The following is a 17,831-nucleotide window of genomic DNA, read 5'->3' on the forward strand; positions in this document are numbered from 1 at the left end:
TTCAGAAAAGAGGAAGCAATTGTGTGTCTTGACAATATGTATCTGTGCTGTAAGTGGTCCCAAGTCATTATACAATATCACTTTCTTCACACTTTCGTCTTTAAATTTTGTATCGAGAATTTCATAGAGCATCCTTCCTCTATCATTGATGTCTTCCTTCCCACACTTCACGAACGTATCGTTCTGAAAACAGTATACCCAGTCAAGTCTATTTCTGGATGTTTTCTTCTTTGCTTTCTTCGTTGCGGTGTTTTTCTGGTCAGAGCCTTGTACTGTGAAATAATTATTCGCCATCCAAAGGAAAACGGGAATGGCGTCTTTATCGCGTTTGGTTGGATTTTTTCTTTTGCGACAAGACTTGTCGGGCGGCAATTCAGGAGGAGACAAAGATACGTCCATGTAATGCTCGTCATAGACCTTTGAGCCATTGAAATCCCACATCGTAGTCACTCTGAAGTAACTTCGAGACCCAGAATTCTTTTGAGAGTGCCTTTGTTTTGTCGCTATTTCAATGAAACAGTGTTGGCACCTTACAAGTTCCAATTCCCAACAGTGAAGATAAAGATAAGCATCGTTATTAGAGCGAGTGTGGTCGCTGATCTTTTGTTGTATCATTTGGTATTTATATTTTTATAGTTTTATTTTTATTTAAAAAAATACTATTTTTATTATTAATCATTGACATATTTATCTATTTTTTACCAGATATGTTTTATCAAAAACAATTCATAATATAATCTTAAAAATAATTCCACTATCTCATTATTTTGAATAGTTCAACTTAATTTAAACTTAAAAAATTTAGTCAAACTATAAAAACAATAGGCTTTTATAGATAATAAAAATCCCTGAGATTTTTATTATCAAAAATTAATATTGTAAATTGTTAATAATTGACTAATTTTATTGTAAATTATAATAATAATAAATATTATAATATTATAATATTATAATATTATTGTTATAATATAATAGTAAATAAAGAATTATAATGATCTATTTTTTAAAAATTTTTTATTTATTTATAATTTTTTTTAAATACTATTATACCATCATCAAGTGACGATTTTTATAACAACTCAATAACGTTTTCGAAGAACTAGTATAATAAAATAACAATTTTCTTGTGTCTAGAAAACACGTTAAATCAGAATGTCCAAAAAATCAAAATAAGTCCCAAGTTAAGTGTTTAGACCAATACTCCCGTTTTCACAAATCATTTAAATTGTAATATAAAAATCAAAATGATAATTTGGGGAAAATCATTTTTTGGACACTCTGCTTAAATAGACATTGTGGATGTGATCAAATTTAAAGTCAAAACTGTTACATAAATAAATGCATTTACGTTGAAATATTATCTTTTGCTATTTAATTTTCATTGTTAATAACATATTCAGAATTATTGTTCGAATAAAAGTCGTTGAAAATTCCAAATAGATTTTTTTTTCACACAGTTATATCAACGTTTTTATAATTCAAAGAATGTGTTAAAAAAGAATTCATGTTTTGTATTGTGTTAAAATATTTAAAATGAAAATTATTTTCAGTCTTTCGATATATCAATCATTTGATTTGTTCAATTAAGTATAAACATATGTTAAATATGCCAACCAAATTTAGGCTACGACTCTTTCATTTCTTTCTTCTTTTTTCATTAAACGATTCTTGTCATAATTCACTTTATTACATTTGGTTTTCGTTGTCGTTTTTTTTCTGTTTATTTAAACATATCCTTTCCACTCTTTAAAACACAATGAACATTATTGTCATACTCTCCATCACATCGCTTAGTTATTCACTAAACTTGTTTACTAACCCATCATTTGAGACCATGGACGGCACTAAAGTCAAAAATTGGACGCTGAGCTCTTCTTCTGTAATTTACAAAGCCGACTCAAAAGAAGGTACCCAATCAATAAAGATCACTGGGACTACAAAAATTGAATCAGTTGACCAGAACATACCCTTTGAGGAAGGTTTTCAATACCAACTCTGTTGCTATGCAAAACTTACAAATAACACAAAAGCTTTCTTCCAATTTTCCATTGAAGAAAGAGCTGATGGTAAGTATGTGACTGGGTACTATAGTCAGGCGTACAGCCGAAGCAATGGGTGGGAACAGTTTTGCTTTAAAACACCTGAAATAAAAAACAGCAGTCACACATTTGATGCCATGTTTTATGTTCACAAAGACACGTCAGGCGTTGTATTAATAGACAGTGTCTCTGCAACAAAAGTAGTAGCTTGGCTTGAGAACGTTGAAGTAAACAGTTATAGACAAGAAATAGAAGACTCCCAGAAGAACTTTGAAGTGTTCATTAAACACAACGCTTCAACAGAAATTAAATATACTAACTTTAAAATGACTGTAAACATATTAAAAAACAATGTTATAAAGAAGACAAAGACTCTTGACGTGACTTCACAACTTATTTCTTGCACTTTTTATAACGAATTTACAGAGAAGGGGATATATGTTGTTGTCGCCGAGTTGTTATATATACCAGACAATACAAAAGAGCTTGTCAAAACTCAATTCAATCGAGTCAGCGATAAGCAAAGGAAATACAAATTTGATAAATACGGAAGGGTCTATGAAAATGGCAAACTGACGTTACCCATTGGGATGTACTTTTCTGTTATCACAGAAGAAGAAATGGATTTAATGAACAAAACTCATATAACTATCATGTTACCTTACAATAAGCCAAACATTGCAATGTTAGACACAATGAACACTAAATATGGTGAAAACCTCAAAGCTGTCATTTCTGTGAAAGATTTGTACTCTTACGATTTAGCCACTTGTAATAAAGTCAGAGACTATCCCAACACTGAGTACAAAACACTTCTCAACTACTTGGAGATGTACAAAAACCATCCAAATGTCTTTGCGTGGTATGTCGACGATGAAACACCTGAATGTGGACTTGATGAAATGATTAACTTGACTATGACTGTCAGAGATAAAGACCCAAATCATCCATGTTACTCAGTCTATTTCCAGTACTCTAAGACGGTGACCTTTTTGCCTGCTTTCGATGCTTATGGAATGGACATATACCCAGTAAATCAGTCCACTGTATACTCAGTCTACTTCGCACAGAAGTACATAAATGATGCAACTATGGGAAGACGTTCAACATGGCCAGCAATTCAAGTGTTGAATAACCAGGCGTACGAAAAGCAAAATGCAAAATACCGCGCTCCAACACTTCAAGAACTCCGAGCGATGAATTGGCTGAGTTTCATCGGAGGCGCAAAAGGCGTCTTCTATTATTCATACTTTGATTTGATACGAATGAACAGCACTGATCCTTTTGAAGAAAGATGGAAAGACATTGTCCAATCAAGTGATGAAGTCTACAATCTTCAAAACGTCATTCTTTCAATTGAAGAGCCCTCAATTTATAGTGTTGAAGTTGAAACAGACAAAGTCGTCTTTACAAAACGGAGAGTTGGCAACGACGATTACTTTATCGTTTGTAACGCAGACGAAAAAAGTGAGAGAACAGCAACAATACAGCTTATAGGAAATGGCTACCAGAAGGTAATGGGAATAGGACATGAAGAGAGTGTAGATGGAAAATTAATTATTCACTTGAAACCAGTCGATGTCTTCATTATCAAATTCGAGTCTTCTGCCAATCAAGCAGATTCGTCTCTAGTTCAACTTGTGGTTCTCCTCAGTATATTGCTCATTGTAGCTTTTTAAGTTAAATACTTTTAAGTTTTATTTTTTAGTATCGATACTATATACAAGTATTATTATTTATTAATATTAAAATTAATAACTTTTAATTAATTTAACTAAAACTGTCTTTACTATTTAATCAAATAATAACTAAATAATAACTAAACAAATAACTAAACCAAAGTGACACATAACATAATAACACTCACTTCATAGAACAACAACAATTGACTCATCACTCACACCCTCTTTTCTTCAAATAATATTTCATTTTCCGACACCAATTGTCATGTTCACAGACCTCAATCAAGTGGAATTCTATTTCTTCTTCATTGGCATTTGGTCTGATCGGATGGACCTCAGGCTCTTCTCCAATAAGCTTAATGATATCATCTCTCACATTTTTATCAACTTCATTGCAGCTGTGCAATTTCGGCGATTGTGGCTGCGAAATGACTGGCGAAATCCCTCTTTCAAGATTCTTGTCAATCATCTCTTGATCCCCAAACACTTTTTTAAGCTTTGCCGGTTCTTTGCATGAGCTTATAAACGTCCTATAAATCAAGTCTGCATGGTATATGATAGTCGAATTAATTTCCTTCATTTTTGTGTTAAAGAAACACAAAATCTGCTCGAAGCTGGTCATCATTTTCGCGCTCTTTGCGTTCATTATGAGTATAGTCGAAGCAATAAACAAGTGGAATCTTCTTGATGGGAAAGCAAAGATGCTCTATAAATAAATATAATAATAATAATAATAATAATAATAATAATAATAATAATAATAATAATAATAATAATAATAATAATAATAATAATAATAATAATAATAACAAACATCCCATATTCTAAACACAGTCTTTGAGTCAAACTCTCGTTTAAAAAGCAGAAGCAACCATTGGTATATAAAGGTGAACCCCCCACAATTTTTGACTATAGCGTCGTACAACCCTTTATCAAGAACTTCAATAATAGTCGAAAAAGATGTCAGAACGTCTTCTGTCTTATTTGTACAAAATGGATTAATAAATTCCATGACATTACAAAACAAAGAGAAAAGTTTTGTCTCATCTTTAGTGATTTGGTATAACATAATGAAAATATCTGTGCAGCCCTGTTTAAATCCGACGGTCCGGTGTGACGCGCAATACGCCTCAATTATTTTTTTCATTAGTCTCCCCTCTTTGGACCATTTCTTGACAAAGGTGTTATCAATTTCAGTCCTTGGTATATCAAGTGTGATGTCATTCTTTAACTTCTCCCAGTCATCGGCATTCACCACGTTTAAGTAATCGACCAATATTAATGACGGAAAGTATAAATTGGAATAGTCAGTCCCAAGGCATACTTCCCATGCAAAGAGTCTGACTTCACTCTTCGCGCCACTATAAAACAGTTCAGACCGTATTGTAGCCTCTGAAGCATACTTATTAATAGTGTCCTCGCCTACCTCTGAATCCAATTTTTGCTCCGGGAAAAACGCCTGGAAGTTCGTCTCTTTCTCTTCGTAAGATGTTGAAATGCACGTCTCGTGAAACATCGACTTTTGAATCTTCTGAGGAGACGCCAAAACAAAGCGACAAACACTTTTCGATCGCTGTCGCTTTGTCGGTAACGTGTCTGCCATTTTCAGCGGAGAGTTCTTGACGGATGACGGGCTACCACTTAAAGTTCCCAACGGCGACAAGTTTTGTACATTTTGCGAGGCACTGAGTTTATTTGGGGTGTTTAATTCGACAGTCGGTGATCCTTCGGCGTTCTGTTTGTTGATTAAAAATGTTTCATTTTTGTCTCTTAAAAGAAATGAATTTGATGTTAAAATTTTTACTGTTTCAAATCCATAGATCTGAAATTCTTCAAAAGAACATCAACAGTCTCGCGAGAAGGAAACAGAAGTCGGGGTATTTCAGAAAGACCGAAGAGTCAGAAACGAAGTTCACTTTATTTGCACTCACCTTAGTAATAGGGTGAGGGGTTTGAATTTGTGTGACTATGATCCTCTGTAAGTGCTCCACTTTTATTATATAATTGAAGTCATCTAATTGGCAGTTTTTATTGTTTGAAAAGACCGAAATGGGGTGATATCGTAAAGAACAAGTCGTTCCTATTAAACACAATTCTAAAGTTCCAGTTAATAGAGTCGAACCCTCATTTATACAGATGTTTGAAAAGTTAAAAATCGTTTCCTCCAAACTCGAAAAATTCGAGATGGACCTTAAACTGTATCTCTTGTCACTCTTGGGCTTAGTTGATGACAGTCTTGATAATAACATCTTTAAGTTTACGAGTTCCTCTTCTAATATTATAAATACGATTATTTCATAATTAAAATGCCCGATTTTATACATTTCTTTATACCTCTATTAAATAGAAAAGTCTTTTTCTTTGTTTTTCAAAAGATTTATTTAAAAAAAGGTGTCTTTTGGTTACTGTTGATTGCATATATATGTCGTTGGTTTTGTTTTATGGTTATAATTATAATAATTAATATTTTTAATATATAATTATTAATTATTAAAATAATTGGTATATTGTATTCATTAACGCCGATAATTCATATCAAACGATTTATTTCTATTTTTTATTTTTATTAACACGTTTTTTCCCCGTGTTTGTACATCTTTTTTTGCTACTTTTCAAATTACATTAATATTTTTCCGAAATAACTTACAAATTATATTTTTTTTATCTATTTTTAATAATTCTATATTAAAATATAGAAAACAATTGAACTAAATATTAATATAATAATATTAAAAATAGTAGTAAATAGTTTTTCTTGGCATTTTTTTATTTCAGAAAATTAAATCATTTCAGAAAAATATTATTATTATAGAGTTAATTATTCATATTAATATTATTTTAATCATAAAATTTGTTGAAATTATTTTTTTAATATTATTTATAATGGTATATTTTATGTTATTGTTTAGTTATAAATTAACATTATTTTTTTCATTATATTTTTAATTACTTTTGTGGATGAAAACCAATATTTTTGTGAAATCGGATTTTTCAATAAGTTCACTTTTTTAACCTTTGTAAATTAAAAATTATTAATTTTTTTTCAAACATTTTTTGATATAATAATCTAATTAAATAACCACAAATTGTAACTTTAATTCCTTTTTACAATAAAAAAATATTTAAAATAAATAACTATAAGTTATAGTTTGTTTATTATAGATAAAATCAAAAAACTAAAATCTTTTTTATTCACAAATGTAATAGTGTGCAACCATATGATTGAGAAGTGTCGGTGATAAAAACAAATGGAGTTAGATTTAAATGTGTTCATTAAATATGTTTAAACAAAAGAACAAAGGTTGGTATCAATGATAATAACAAAATTCAATGTAAGACAAAATGAATTTTTATTTTAAGTGACTATTATAAATAATTAATAAATTAATTAATTTTACTATTATTAATTTATTTGTTTTTTTATTATTAACAAATTAGAAAATAATTAGAAAATACCATTTAATTATTTAATTAATAAGTATAACAAAATAACACAAAAAAGACATGAATGGTATGTGAAGTTCAAGTCGAACCAATTAATAAAAAAATTTGATAAAATTCAGTCTCTATGCTTTAACTTCTTCCAATTTCTGTTCGGTCTTTTCAACCTTCTCTTCCTTCTTCTCTTCTTTGTTTGTAGTTGTTTCTTTGTCTTCTTGAGGTTTTTCCTCCTCCTTCTTGGCAGTAATATTCTCTCCTTCTATTACAGGTTTCGGCTTTTCTTCTTCCATTGCTGGTTTGTGTTCTTCCAACTTAGTTTCTTCTTTGGGGGGTTCCACTTCCATTTTTTTCTCTTCAACAGGTTCCTCTTTCTTCTCTTCTTTACACTCTTCCTTTGCAACTTCTTCTTTACTCGTCTTGCTGTCTACCTTTTCAGTGGTCTCCTTGTGCTCCTTTAGTTTCTCTTCTTTGGCCTCTTTTTTGTCCTTATACTTCTTCAGTGTTTCTTTGCGCTTCTTAACTCCAGTCGCTTCTTCTTTTTTATCTCCAGCTGGTGCGTCTGTCTCGACTAATTTCTCTTTCTCTTCTTTAAACTCTCCATCAACCAAGTACGTCTCTGGACTTAAAAGTTTCATTTCAGATATGCAGTCGTACAGCCACTCCTCCTTCACGGCAAATCCATCCGTTCTTCTTGTCGCATCGCATTTAAATTCGTGGAGCCCAACTAAGACGTAATTCGCATTCTTAATTCGTGCAATCAGTTCGCCTCCAAGCTGCTCCACCCACTTTCTAATAACTGGGTCTCGTATTTTGAGCTCCCCAAATATCGCAACAGTTTTGTTCTCAAACAATTTCTCATTGACACTCCCTTTCACACCAGGAAATTTGTCTTTCATCAAATATTGTGTCACTGGAAGTGCCTTATCTGCCTTGTGTGATTCTTTGATATAGTCTTTGCTGACTATAGGAAGACCTTGGACCAAGCTGTCGATGATTTCAATGGTACGCTTCCCATCATCAGAAACAACCACATCTGCTTTCCCATTCATTCCTGTTAATGTGAATAGCCCCTTCTTCGAGATCTCCTTCTTCAGTGTTTTCTCAACCTTTCTATCATTGCCAAGTATCTTCACCGTCTTGCCACTCGTCCCTTTCTTGACTACAGTAACTTCTCTCTTCGCCTTTCTTCCTCGCGTCTTGTGTTTCACTCGATCATCCTCAGAGTCAGTATCTTCCGGTTGATACGAATCTTCTTCTTCAGAAGAATACTCCAAAGATTCTTCCTCTTCATCAGAGACTTCTTCGATGACCTCCTTCTTTGCTTTCCTTCCTCTCCGGGGTCGCAACTTCTTCGGAGACTCTTCCTCTTCCATCATCTTCTCTTTCTTAGTTTTCGCTCTCTCCACATTTGTCTTCCTCCCGCGCTTCTTCTGAATCTTTTGCGCAATTTGTGGAGCAACTTCCAGCAGTGGTTCTATCGAAATGAGTGACACTTTATATTCATTTGCACTCTTCACAATGAAGATGAGCTTGTCTTCACTAATTAAAGCATTCAGTATTTGACTCTTCGGCACTACAATTGATGTAATGACTTCCTTCTTATCTAAGTTAAACACATTGATCATCCCATCCTCTCCTGTTGTCAAGATATACCCATCGTTATAACTATTGATCGCAGTCACTTTATAGTTCTTGTTCTCTTTCTTGTCGCAATGCGCGTAGAAGACAAACTGCGCCTCATTCTTTTCAAGACAGTTGATGCGGCCTTCTTCGTTCCCAACTACTATGTATTTGTCATCTTTTGTCACACAGACAGACTGTGACTCACCGTACGTCTTCATCACACCATTGTTAAAGTAAACATCATCCTTCGACTCACACGCCTTCCCAGTGATGACTTCAACTCCTTTCTTTATCGCAAACGCAGCAAGAGTCCCGTTGCACCTAATTTGATTGATGTCGGGAAATTCTAGGGTTTTGACCTCTTGAAGTTCCTCGTCAAAGACTAACGTCTTGTTCTCTTCGGTCGCTACAACCATGATTTCATTCGTCGCGGCTATTTGTGTGCACTTCTCCTTAATCTCTTTGACCTTCGCGAGTGCATCGGCGTCGACTTTAAATATCGCGTGCTCTGAGAGAATGTAATAGTTCCCGTTAAAGACACAACTCCCAATAAATTTCTCTTTTTGATCTTTCTCGTCTTTCGGTGTTTTTTCCTCAGTTTTGTCGTCGTTTTTAAGAACCGCCGTTCCGTTCATTAAAGTGATCAAAAGCGATTTCGAAGATTTCGCAGAGACTGAAGTGATTTCGTCTTTTGTTGTGTAAAGCTCAGTTGACTCATATTTCGATTCGGTTATGTTGTCATACCAACGTGACATCGTGATTTGGAGTTAATTAACGAGTTCCTCTTAAAAACACTCATCCAAGTCTCTTCTTGATCTATAGTTCTATATAAGTTTCTTATTAATTTAAATATAGTACTTCTATGTATTTTAATACTTAAGAATTAGATAAAAAAGTAGTCTCGGCATTTCTACCGTATTAGACGCTTTTTCTTATCTTATTAATTATTTATACAACTTAACTAGTGTTTTTCAAAGACAAATGACGTGGTGCCATTTATTATTGTTTAGCCGTTTTATTTTTGGATGATCAGTAAAAAGAGAAAAACAATAACATTTTAATAACATTCAAATAACAATTTATCAATTTTTTCAATTTTTTTTTAATAATTAATTTTCTTACACTTTTAATTTATTCAATGTATTAATTATAAATAATATAAATAAATTAAAATAATAGTAACTTATCCAACTTGTCAAATAATCCAAGAAAGTCAAAATGATTGAAGATGATGGAAAGCCGTCCTTACCGACACCTCCATATTACGATTACCATGATAAATTGAGCAAGAAACAGATTGAGATGGAGGAATGGGGGATGCGGTGCCTATTTAAGTTCAAGAAATATGTGATCTTATATGCTGTTCTTCTCATCTTGTTTGGTACGAGTTTGGTGGTCTATACTGTGTATTATAAACTCGATATGTTTACTACTCATCCCCTTTATTGTATACTCTCAGTACTCATTGTGTTCATCATGAGCATCCGCCTCGCTGTCCCAATACCTTCATCCTTTTCTCAAGAGAACTACATCCCCGATTGTTCCGAAGAGGAAAAAGAAGACGCAAAGCGTCGAGCATCGCTTGCTCAGAAATATGGCAAGAAATTGATTGAGACGATTTACAGCGCAAGGTATTGTGTGTATTGTAACGCTTTCATGCCACCACGTACATATCACTGTATGTTATGTAAGAAGTGTATTGATTGTCGTGATCACCATTGTTCCTGGTTATGTACCTGTGTCGGTAAAAACAATTTACGATCGTTCTGGCAGCTCTTAGTGAGTATCTTTTTACTCTCACTCATCTCGTCGATGAACATTTTAATTTTTTGGTATCAAATTCTTTTCATTAAGAATCCATGGAACACGTTCTCGTTCTTCACATTTGTTATGTATTATATTTACATGATGATTACATGCATTTCTTGCTCTTTATTCGCGTGTATGGGGGCGATGTTATATATTCACACAAGAGATTTGTTATATGGGAAAACAGGCGTAGAAATAGGCGAGTCAAACACACGTGAACTCGCCGGTGAAATCGTCCCACCACACAAAATCAAGTTCCAAAATTTGACCGCGGTGTTGGGGCCAAATGTACTCTATTGGTTCCTTCCATTACCTTTCAAGCAAGTCAATTAGTCTTTTCTATTATTCATTAACACAGAACGACTTCTTAAATGTGAATTATCAGTAAGCACTTAACTCGAGACTTTAAAACAGTTTGTCGTTGATATTAAATTTCTTGAATCGTCTATTTGTCCTCTTCAAGATGTTCTTTGCATTTTCAAGTGCAGAATTCTTCATTTCAGCCTCTTTTAACACAATTAAGTTTTGTATGACTTGTGACGCGGCAATTGCTTTCATAATAGCTTTCTGTGCGATTTTATCTCTTCTTTGTGTGAGTCGCAAATTGTATCCAGCAAGCTTTGAATACTGGGCATTTGGCTCTTTTTGACTCTTCACTTTAAACGTCACGGCTTCGATTTTCGAGGTCCGCGCACGCTCTAATAAGTTTAACGCGCGTCGCTGTAATTTCCACTTTCTTTGCATGTTATCAGAAATAGCATTGAGGTCTGTGGCTGAGCCAGAAATAACTTTTTCATGCAACAAGTTAGCTATTTGCGACTGATCGTTGTCGATTTCTTTCTGTGCAAGTCTTCTCAAGAACTCCATTCGCTTGACTTCAGTTTCTTTGTTTTTCTCGCTCAGAAGTTGTGCGATCCGTTTGTCAGTGAGTTCGTCCTCGCACTCTTTGTCATTTTGTGAGATAAGTCCACGAACTATATCGTTGTAAGTCAATGCACTTCCTGATATCTTCCCAATCAATCGAATCGATTTTTGGCGCTTCAGTTTTTCAATCAACAGCTCACGTTGGGCAGTCTTGGAGCGCTCATTGTATTCGTCAAAAACACTAGCGGCGTGTGTCATTATAGCAAGAAAAAAGAGAAATATCATACCAATGTAAAAATATGAAAATTGGAGATCTCTTCATTTTAGATTCGTATGGTTCTTTTTATAATTTATTTATAGTTTTATGTATATGTTACAATTTGATGTCGACATTTTTATAACATTTTCTTTCCTATTTATTTAAACAATTGTTTTGCCCCAAATGTTATTTTAATATAATTATTTAATTATTTTTTATAGTAAACAAAAACTATAACTATTTATAATTATATTACTATACTATAGTTTTAATTTTATAATAATACATTATAACAAAAGATCTTTATAATTTATTAATAAACTATAAAATACTATTAACATTTTATTAAAAAAATTATATTTTAAATTTATAATGTTATAGTTAAAAATGATTTAAATTTAAATTTTATTATAGTCGGGTGATAAAGGGGGTTAATTTGGGACAGAAGTAGTTAATTTGAGTAAAAAACTATAAAATATAATTTATTTAACCATAAAAGTATTAGAAGGGTTTTTTCAATTAACTACTTTGAAAATAATAAAAGAAAACCATAACTATCTATTTTTGATATTATTCAATCTTTGAAAACAATGGAAGAAGAAGAGAAAGGAACCCTTGATGAAATAACCACAGGCAATCAACATAAAAAAGCAATTTAAATACAAGAAACCAGTTTAAAAACTGTATTTCAATATATATTCATGATGTATATGGTTAAAATGCCAGAGTTTAATGAATTAACAACAGTGTCAATTTTTGAAAGTGTCAGGGAATCACTGAAAAATCATCATTTGTTATTTCAATCTTTCAATCTTTCGTTGTTGAACCATTTCCATTGAGAAAAGATAAGAGAAAGACCATTTTAACATAAAAACAATTGGAGTTGAAAAAGAGCAGAAAAGAAATGAAACAAAGGAAAAATTCTTTAACAAAACAAGTTTCAGACAAACCATAAAAAGTGCTGCGTTTTAGACTTCCACATTTTTTAAGTGAACAAATTGAGGTGTTTTTGTTTATTTTTGAAATAGAAATTTATAATTATTCAATTTATAATCATTTAAAATAAAAAACGATAATTTATATTATTATTTTAATTTTATGTTTATTTTGACCTTTAAATAGATTTTTTAAAAATTATAGTTTCAAAATTATATTTATCAAAATTAACTACCTTTGTCCCTTTTTAATGCCATTTATCCCCCGACTATATAATAAAAAAAATCATTAGAAATTTTCATTATTTTTATTCGATTTAGAATCTCAAAGAACATTTTTAATATTTATCATTACAACCATTATCATGAATAACTAGTGTTATGATAAATGTTCAAGTTCCTTATATTTCTTAACCTTTTCTTTTAATTGTTTTTACACATCAATCAATATGTTTTTAATACTTCAATAAATTAAGAAAAGAGACTTTTTATGATTACCAAAAAATATGCTTTTGGTTCAAACCACATTCTTAAATAATAGTAAAAATGAATGACAAAAATAAAAGCATAAGTGCCCAACTAACACCATATTTTTTGTTTGTTTTAAGTTTATAATGAATTTCCTCAAAAATGGCTATAACTTACAGCAATTTATCCAAAAAATTAAACCGATCTGGTAATAGATTACAATTAACTAAAAAAGAAACACAAAAGTTGGGACCTACATTGACCACCACCTCTTAAAATAGATTTATTTTTTCTATTTCGAATCATATTCAAATTAAAATTATAGTAAATAGGAAACTGGGATAATATTAGGTCTGGTTCCCGAATTCAAGAAATGCCGAAAATTCACCTCGAGTCAGTGGAAACCGAGTGAGACGGAGCATTGAAAAGAAGGCTCATAAAGACGCACTCAAACAGTCTGTTTGTGCACCGTTTCACCCACTTTCCAAGTCCTCCCTTGGCGCGGATCCCCCCTGACCCCCCCGCAAGCGGGGGGGAACCACATCCGCGTCCACACAGTACGGACAAGGAAAGTGGGTGACATGGGGACGCACAAACAGTGGCTGAAAAGTGGACTTCCTTCAAAAAACACTCGCGGCAAATATTTTTTTTTTGTAAACGGGGTGGTGGTGGTCAACGTAGGTCCCACAAAAGTTATTTATTTCAATAGCATCTAATTATTATTTATAACTATTTATTAATTAAATTTTTAATTATCTGATAAACATTTATAACTATAATAAAATTATATTACCAATTTCACGCTTTCCAAAAATTCCAAATTATCACTTGCTTACTGTAATATATAATAATTGTATAGTACAGAAAACTAATAAATATATAATTTGTTTTCATAAAAGATGGTAGAACACACTTTTAAGTAGAAATTCATTAATTTGTTTCATGGCTCGTAAATGGGTGAAACTCTACAGCAAACAACTTTTCTTTTAAACTCTTTAATAAAGCCCGTACAACTTTTTGAATCAAATAATGAGCGTTTCAAACACAACACACACTCTTAAACAAATAAAAAGAATCTACCACAAAATTGTACGTAACAAATCCTTCCGTTATTTCTTTGGAGAATTCATCGGATGTTTTATCCTCTTTTTCTGTGCCAACGCTTCTCCCTTTTTCGCAAGAACACAGTTGGAGGCGGGGTTGGTCATCTTTTTTGTTCTTGTCCCATTAGTCAGAATGTTTATTCCAGTCAGTTCAGCTCAGTTCAATCCTTATATAACAATACCACTTTTGTTAGAAGGGCGAATAACTGTGATCAATTCGATCATTTCTATTTTTGGACAACTGACAGGTGGAAGTCTTGGCGTCATAGTACTTAATATTTCATTCACGGACTCCGCGGTTGCATATTTAGATAAAAGTTACGACATCAAAGCTGAGATGTCAGAGATTTATGGACAATTAGCATTGACAATGGCTTTAATTGTCGGGCTCAAAAGAAATTGGGACATGCCATTAACGTTTGGTTTTGTTATAGCAGCTGGTGTTTATGTTCTCAAAGGTGGAATGATAGTCAATCCGTGTTTGTTGGTTGTCAGACTTTTTGTGAACAATTCAAACTCTATGGATTATATTTCGGCATTGTACTTCTTCCTTTTTGAAACAGTTGGACTTGTAATTGGGTATATAATTGGTCGTTTCATAATAATCGCTGGTGAGCCAAGTGATGATGAGTTATCTCGAGAGTCACAAGATGATGAAAAAGATCCATTATTGATAGGGGCTGTTAATGATGAAGAGAATCAATCATAATTTCATTATTCATTTTATTTTGGTGAACTTGCTTTGTAATGTCAGCTTTACAAATTTTATTACATTTTAACATATTTTATACCTTTTTTTAAAATTTAACATTAAATCATACAACACGGATTTTTTTACAACAAAGAAATGAATATGAGAGCCAAAAATAGAGCAACACCAGTAGTAGCTTCCCTTAAATTATACACTGGCTCTGTAACACATATTCCATGTTTAGAGCAGACAAACCCATCTCTACATACGCCACATGCTGGTATACATCCACTTATGAAAGGTGACACTCCATCTTCAAATGTTCCATTGTCTATTGTGCATTCAGTGTTCAAACAATCAAACGCCGTTGAATTGCATTGGTCAGACTTTTTCATTTCCTCTTCCCTTATCAGATTTGCACTTTTCAGTACAACGTGAGTGCCTTTGCTTAACTTTTGAGTGATAGTTATAACATTTGCATATAACATACTCTTAATGTTAAATGCCACTTTCAATTCAAGGGTCTTCCCTCCGCTCGGTCTGAAGTATTGAGTTGGTAGACCGGCTTGTACAACTGAAATGGTCGCAAAGTTCATTTCCAATAGCGAAGTGTCGTGTAACAGATGGGACTGCATGAACTCATAGTCTCCATCTATTTCCATCTCGACTCTGAGCTCTTTAAAGTCCTTTTGTATTCTCAAAGCAGTCGCATAAGCAAATCCAATCGTCAGATTTCCGCCTTCTGCTGTCAATGAAATGTCGTTGTTTCCCCACTCAAACATTGTCGCATCAAGTTTTTCATTCAGCATCCAAACTTGCCATTTTTGGAACGTCAGTTTCTCGACCAACTTGACATCTCTGTCGAAGATCTCAGTGTCCGCGCTGAACTTGCAGGGCTTTGTTTTGTATGCTGGGAACCTCACACGCGCCGTGGCGGAGTCTTCTTTGTCCAAGTTGATTGCCATGAATCTAATCTTTTCATCATCAAAAGAGACCATTTGGATGTTGATATCATCTTTAATTCTTGGGATGATGTAAGTGTCGTCAAACTCTTTGTAATACGATTTAATTGTGTTGTTATATTCCACTGCCATCTTCTCTGTTGGCCTATTGTGATCTGTGAATTGAATGGTGACTGTGTCCTCTGTTCTATTTAAGACATAGAGTGACGGAGACACTCCCAGATCAAACGCAACTTCAAATAAAGTGACTTGTGTCACATAATTGGCGGCATTGTCCGCACCAGAAGTCAGTCGAGCAAAGATGTTTGTGGGAACACCTATAGTTCTTCGTTCAATCGCCTCGGTGGATCCGTCAGTCTCTATGACTATATATCCAGCCACCATACAGTCGACTACTTTCTCACTCGGGCCGATTAATTGAAGCCACTCACCACATCTTTAGATTAGTTATTAGTAATTGAAACTATTTAAAACAAACCTATTAATTCTTCCTGTGCTCTTATTGACATTCATATAATCTTCGTGCACAAAGCAAATTGATTGAATGTCATATCCATGGATAACGTGTGTATAATTGGGTATGCGGTCATAACACAGTTTTTGCTTGACTATATGAGCCTGATCCGAACTCATATCTACAGCTACAAAGTCGGTCATACAAAGTGGGTCAACAAGTTCATCTGTTTCCGTGGAGTGGACTGTACATAAGAAAAGCGTGATTACTTGTATGAGAACTATCATCTTCGACAGTGATTTAACAGTTTCTATATTGGCTTTTATATTTGCCATTTAATAACTTTCTACAATATTACGCGGCATTTTGAAAGCAGTTGGCACTTAACATTTTTGCGAGTTGAATGGTACTATTTATGATAGTTTGAGTGTTATTTAATGGTGTTGATATAATTTGAAAAATGGATCGAGTGGTTGATTAACTGAATTTGCCAATGGGTCGTAAAACAATTATAAAAAATCGAAACAAAGAAGTTATTTTTGTTGTGGAATTGTTTGTTTTGGTATAATTGTTTCGTCGCATTTGATTTTGATGCTTTAAAACTTATTCGAACATCGGTGCAAATTTGACAAAATTTCCCCTGTTTTTGTCATACTTAAAACTTTATAAATACATTTCCATTTATTTATTATCTGAAATATTTCTTCGACCCCACTCTTTCGCTTTTGGTTATTCTTTTTAATTTGTGTTTATTTTGAAGACAGAAAAGTAATTTAGGTTTTGAAAAAGTTAATTATTAAAAAATCCACCAAAGAGTGGCAAATTAAAACAATTAATTCGTTGAATTTTTTTGAAATTCTTTTTTTCTACAAAAAAAATCGGGTTATTTAATTACAAAAGTAAGAATTTAATTCAAGTCAATCCAAATATTTCATCAGTGTTGTGTTTAATATTTTATTGCTGATATGTTGGGTAATTTTCTATATAACAAAAATATAAAATATTTCTGTTTCAAAAGACTTGAATAAAAATTATCAAAATTTGTTGAGTGATTGTAAATTTGTTAAGGAATGATACGTCTTCCACTTTTAGAAATGGAATGAGTACAGGTTTTTGGTTTGTTATTAAATTGCTTAACAATGATTCATTCGTTCATAATAAGTGGTGATAATTATAAGTCAAAGGCGCGTTTTATCAAAAAGAAGCTCTTTGGCTTTTTGCTGTTATAAATTATACAATAATTGTTTTATAAAAAGCAAACCAAATAAGCCACATAGCACTATTATAATCAAATAGTTCTTTTTATCAAAGAGAGTTACCGTTTTAACTTCGGACATAAGACTTTCGAAAGCAAAACTTGGCAATGAAGTTGACAATTTCCAATGTAAATTAGGTGTTATTCAATTATTGCAAAACTTTTGTTTTTTTATTGAATCGTCCAAAAGTATAACGGAAGATCGCTAAAATAAAAAGCAGTTTTCCAAATATAAATGGATAACTG

The 17,831-nt window shown here is 32.7% G+C and overlaps 8 protein-coding genes across 8 annotated transcripts; 3 read left to right on the forward strand and 5 right to left on the reverse strand.

Moving 5' to 3' along the window:
- EIN_023420 (hypothetical protein) lies at positions 1 to 615 on the reverse strand (the record flags this gene model as incomplete). The annotated part of the gene is made up of 1 exon (XM_004257376.1): positions 1 to 615. A coding segment is annotated over one exon (615 nt), but the record flags the coding sequence as incomplete, so codon positions are not given.
- Positions 616 to 1,834: 1,219 nt separating this feature from the next.
- Positions 1,835 to 3,718, forward strand: EIN_023430 (hypothetical protein; the record flags this gene model as incomplete). The annotated part of the gene is made up of 1 exon (XM_004257377.1): positions 1,835 to 3,718. One exon carries the CDS (start codon positions 1,835 to 1,837, stop codon positions 3,716 to 3,718), a length of 1,884 nt encoding a protein of 627 aa, XP_004257425.1.
- Positions 3,719 to 3,932: 214 nt separating this feature from the next.
- EIN_023440 (hypothetical protein) lies at positions 3,933 to 5,324 on the reverse strand (the record flags this gene model as incomplete). Its single annotated transcript, XM_004257378.1, has 2 exons — positions 3,933 to 4,427; positions 4,536 to 5,324. 2 exons carry the CDS (start codon positions 5,322 to 5,324, stop codon positions 3,933 to 3,935), a joined length of 1,284 nt encoding a protein of 427 aa, XP_004257426.1.
- A 1,963-nt stretch (positions 5,325 to 7,287) lies between these two features.
- On the reverse strand, positions 7,288 to 9,540 carry EIN_023450 (hypothetical protein; the record flags this gene model as incomplete). The annotated part of the gene is made up of 1 exon (XM_004257379.1): positions 7,288 to 9,540. The coding sequence occupies one exon, from the start codon at positions 9,538 to 9,540 to the stop codon at positions 7,288 to 7,290; it is 2,253 nt and encodes a 750-aa protein (XP_004257427.1).
- A 463-nt stretch (positions 9,541 to 10,003) lies between these two features.
- On the forward strand, positions 10,004 to 10,927 carry EIN_023460 (palmitoyltransferase ZDHHC18, putative; the record flags this gene model as incomplete). Its single annotated transcript, XM_004257380.1, has 1 exon — positions 10,004 to 10,927. One exon carries the CDS (start codon positions 10,004 to 10,006, stop codon positions 10,925 to 10,927), a length of 924 nt encoding a protein of 307 aa, XP_004257428.1.
- A 72-nt stretch (positions 10,928 to 10,999) lies between these two features.
- On the reverse strand, positions 11,000 to 11,716 carry EIN_023470 (hypothetical protein; the record flags this gene model as incomplete). Its single annotated transcript, XM_004257381.1, has 1 exon — positions 11,000 to 11,716. The coding sequence occupies one exon, from the start codon at positions 11,714 to 11,716 to the stop codon at positions 11,000 to 11,002; it is 717 nt and encodes a 238-aa protein (XP_004257429.1).
- A 2,433-nt stretch (positions 11,717 to 14,149) lies between these two features.
- EIN_023480 (hypothetical protein) lies at positions 14,150 to 14,932 on the forward strand (the record flags this gene model as incomplete). The annotated part of the gene is made up of 1 exon (XM_004257382.1): positions 14,150 to 14,932. One exon carries the CDS (start codon positions 14,150 to 14,152, stop codon positions 14,930 to 14,932), a length of 783 nt encoding a protein of 260 aa, XP_004257430.1.
- Positions 14,933 to 15,057: 125 nt separating this feature from the next.
- Positions 15,058 to 16,665, reverse strand: EIN_023490 (hypothetical protein; the record flags this gene model as incomplete). The annotated part of the gene is made up of 2 exons (XM_004257383.1): positions 15,058 to 16,312; positions 16,355 to 16,665. 2 exons carry the CDS (start codon positions 16,663 to 16,665, stop codon positions 15,058 to 15,060), a joined length of 1,566 nt encoding a protein of 521 aa, XP_004257431.1.
- Between the last annotated feature and the right edge of the window lie 1,166 nt (positions 16,666 to 17,831).

This window comes from Entamoeba invadens (assembly GCF_000330505.1).
Source record: "Entamoeba invadens IP1 unplaced genomic scaffold scaff_1105074724629, whole genome shotgun sequence".
NCBI classification, from domain to species: Eukaryota; Evosea; order Mastigamoebida; family Endamoebidae; genus Entamoeba; species Entamoeba invadens.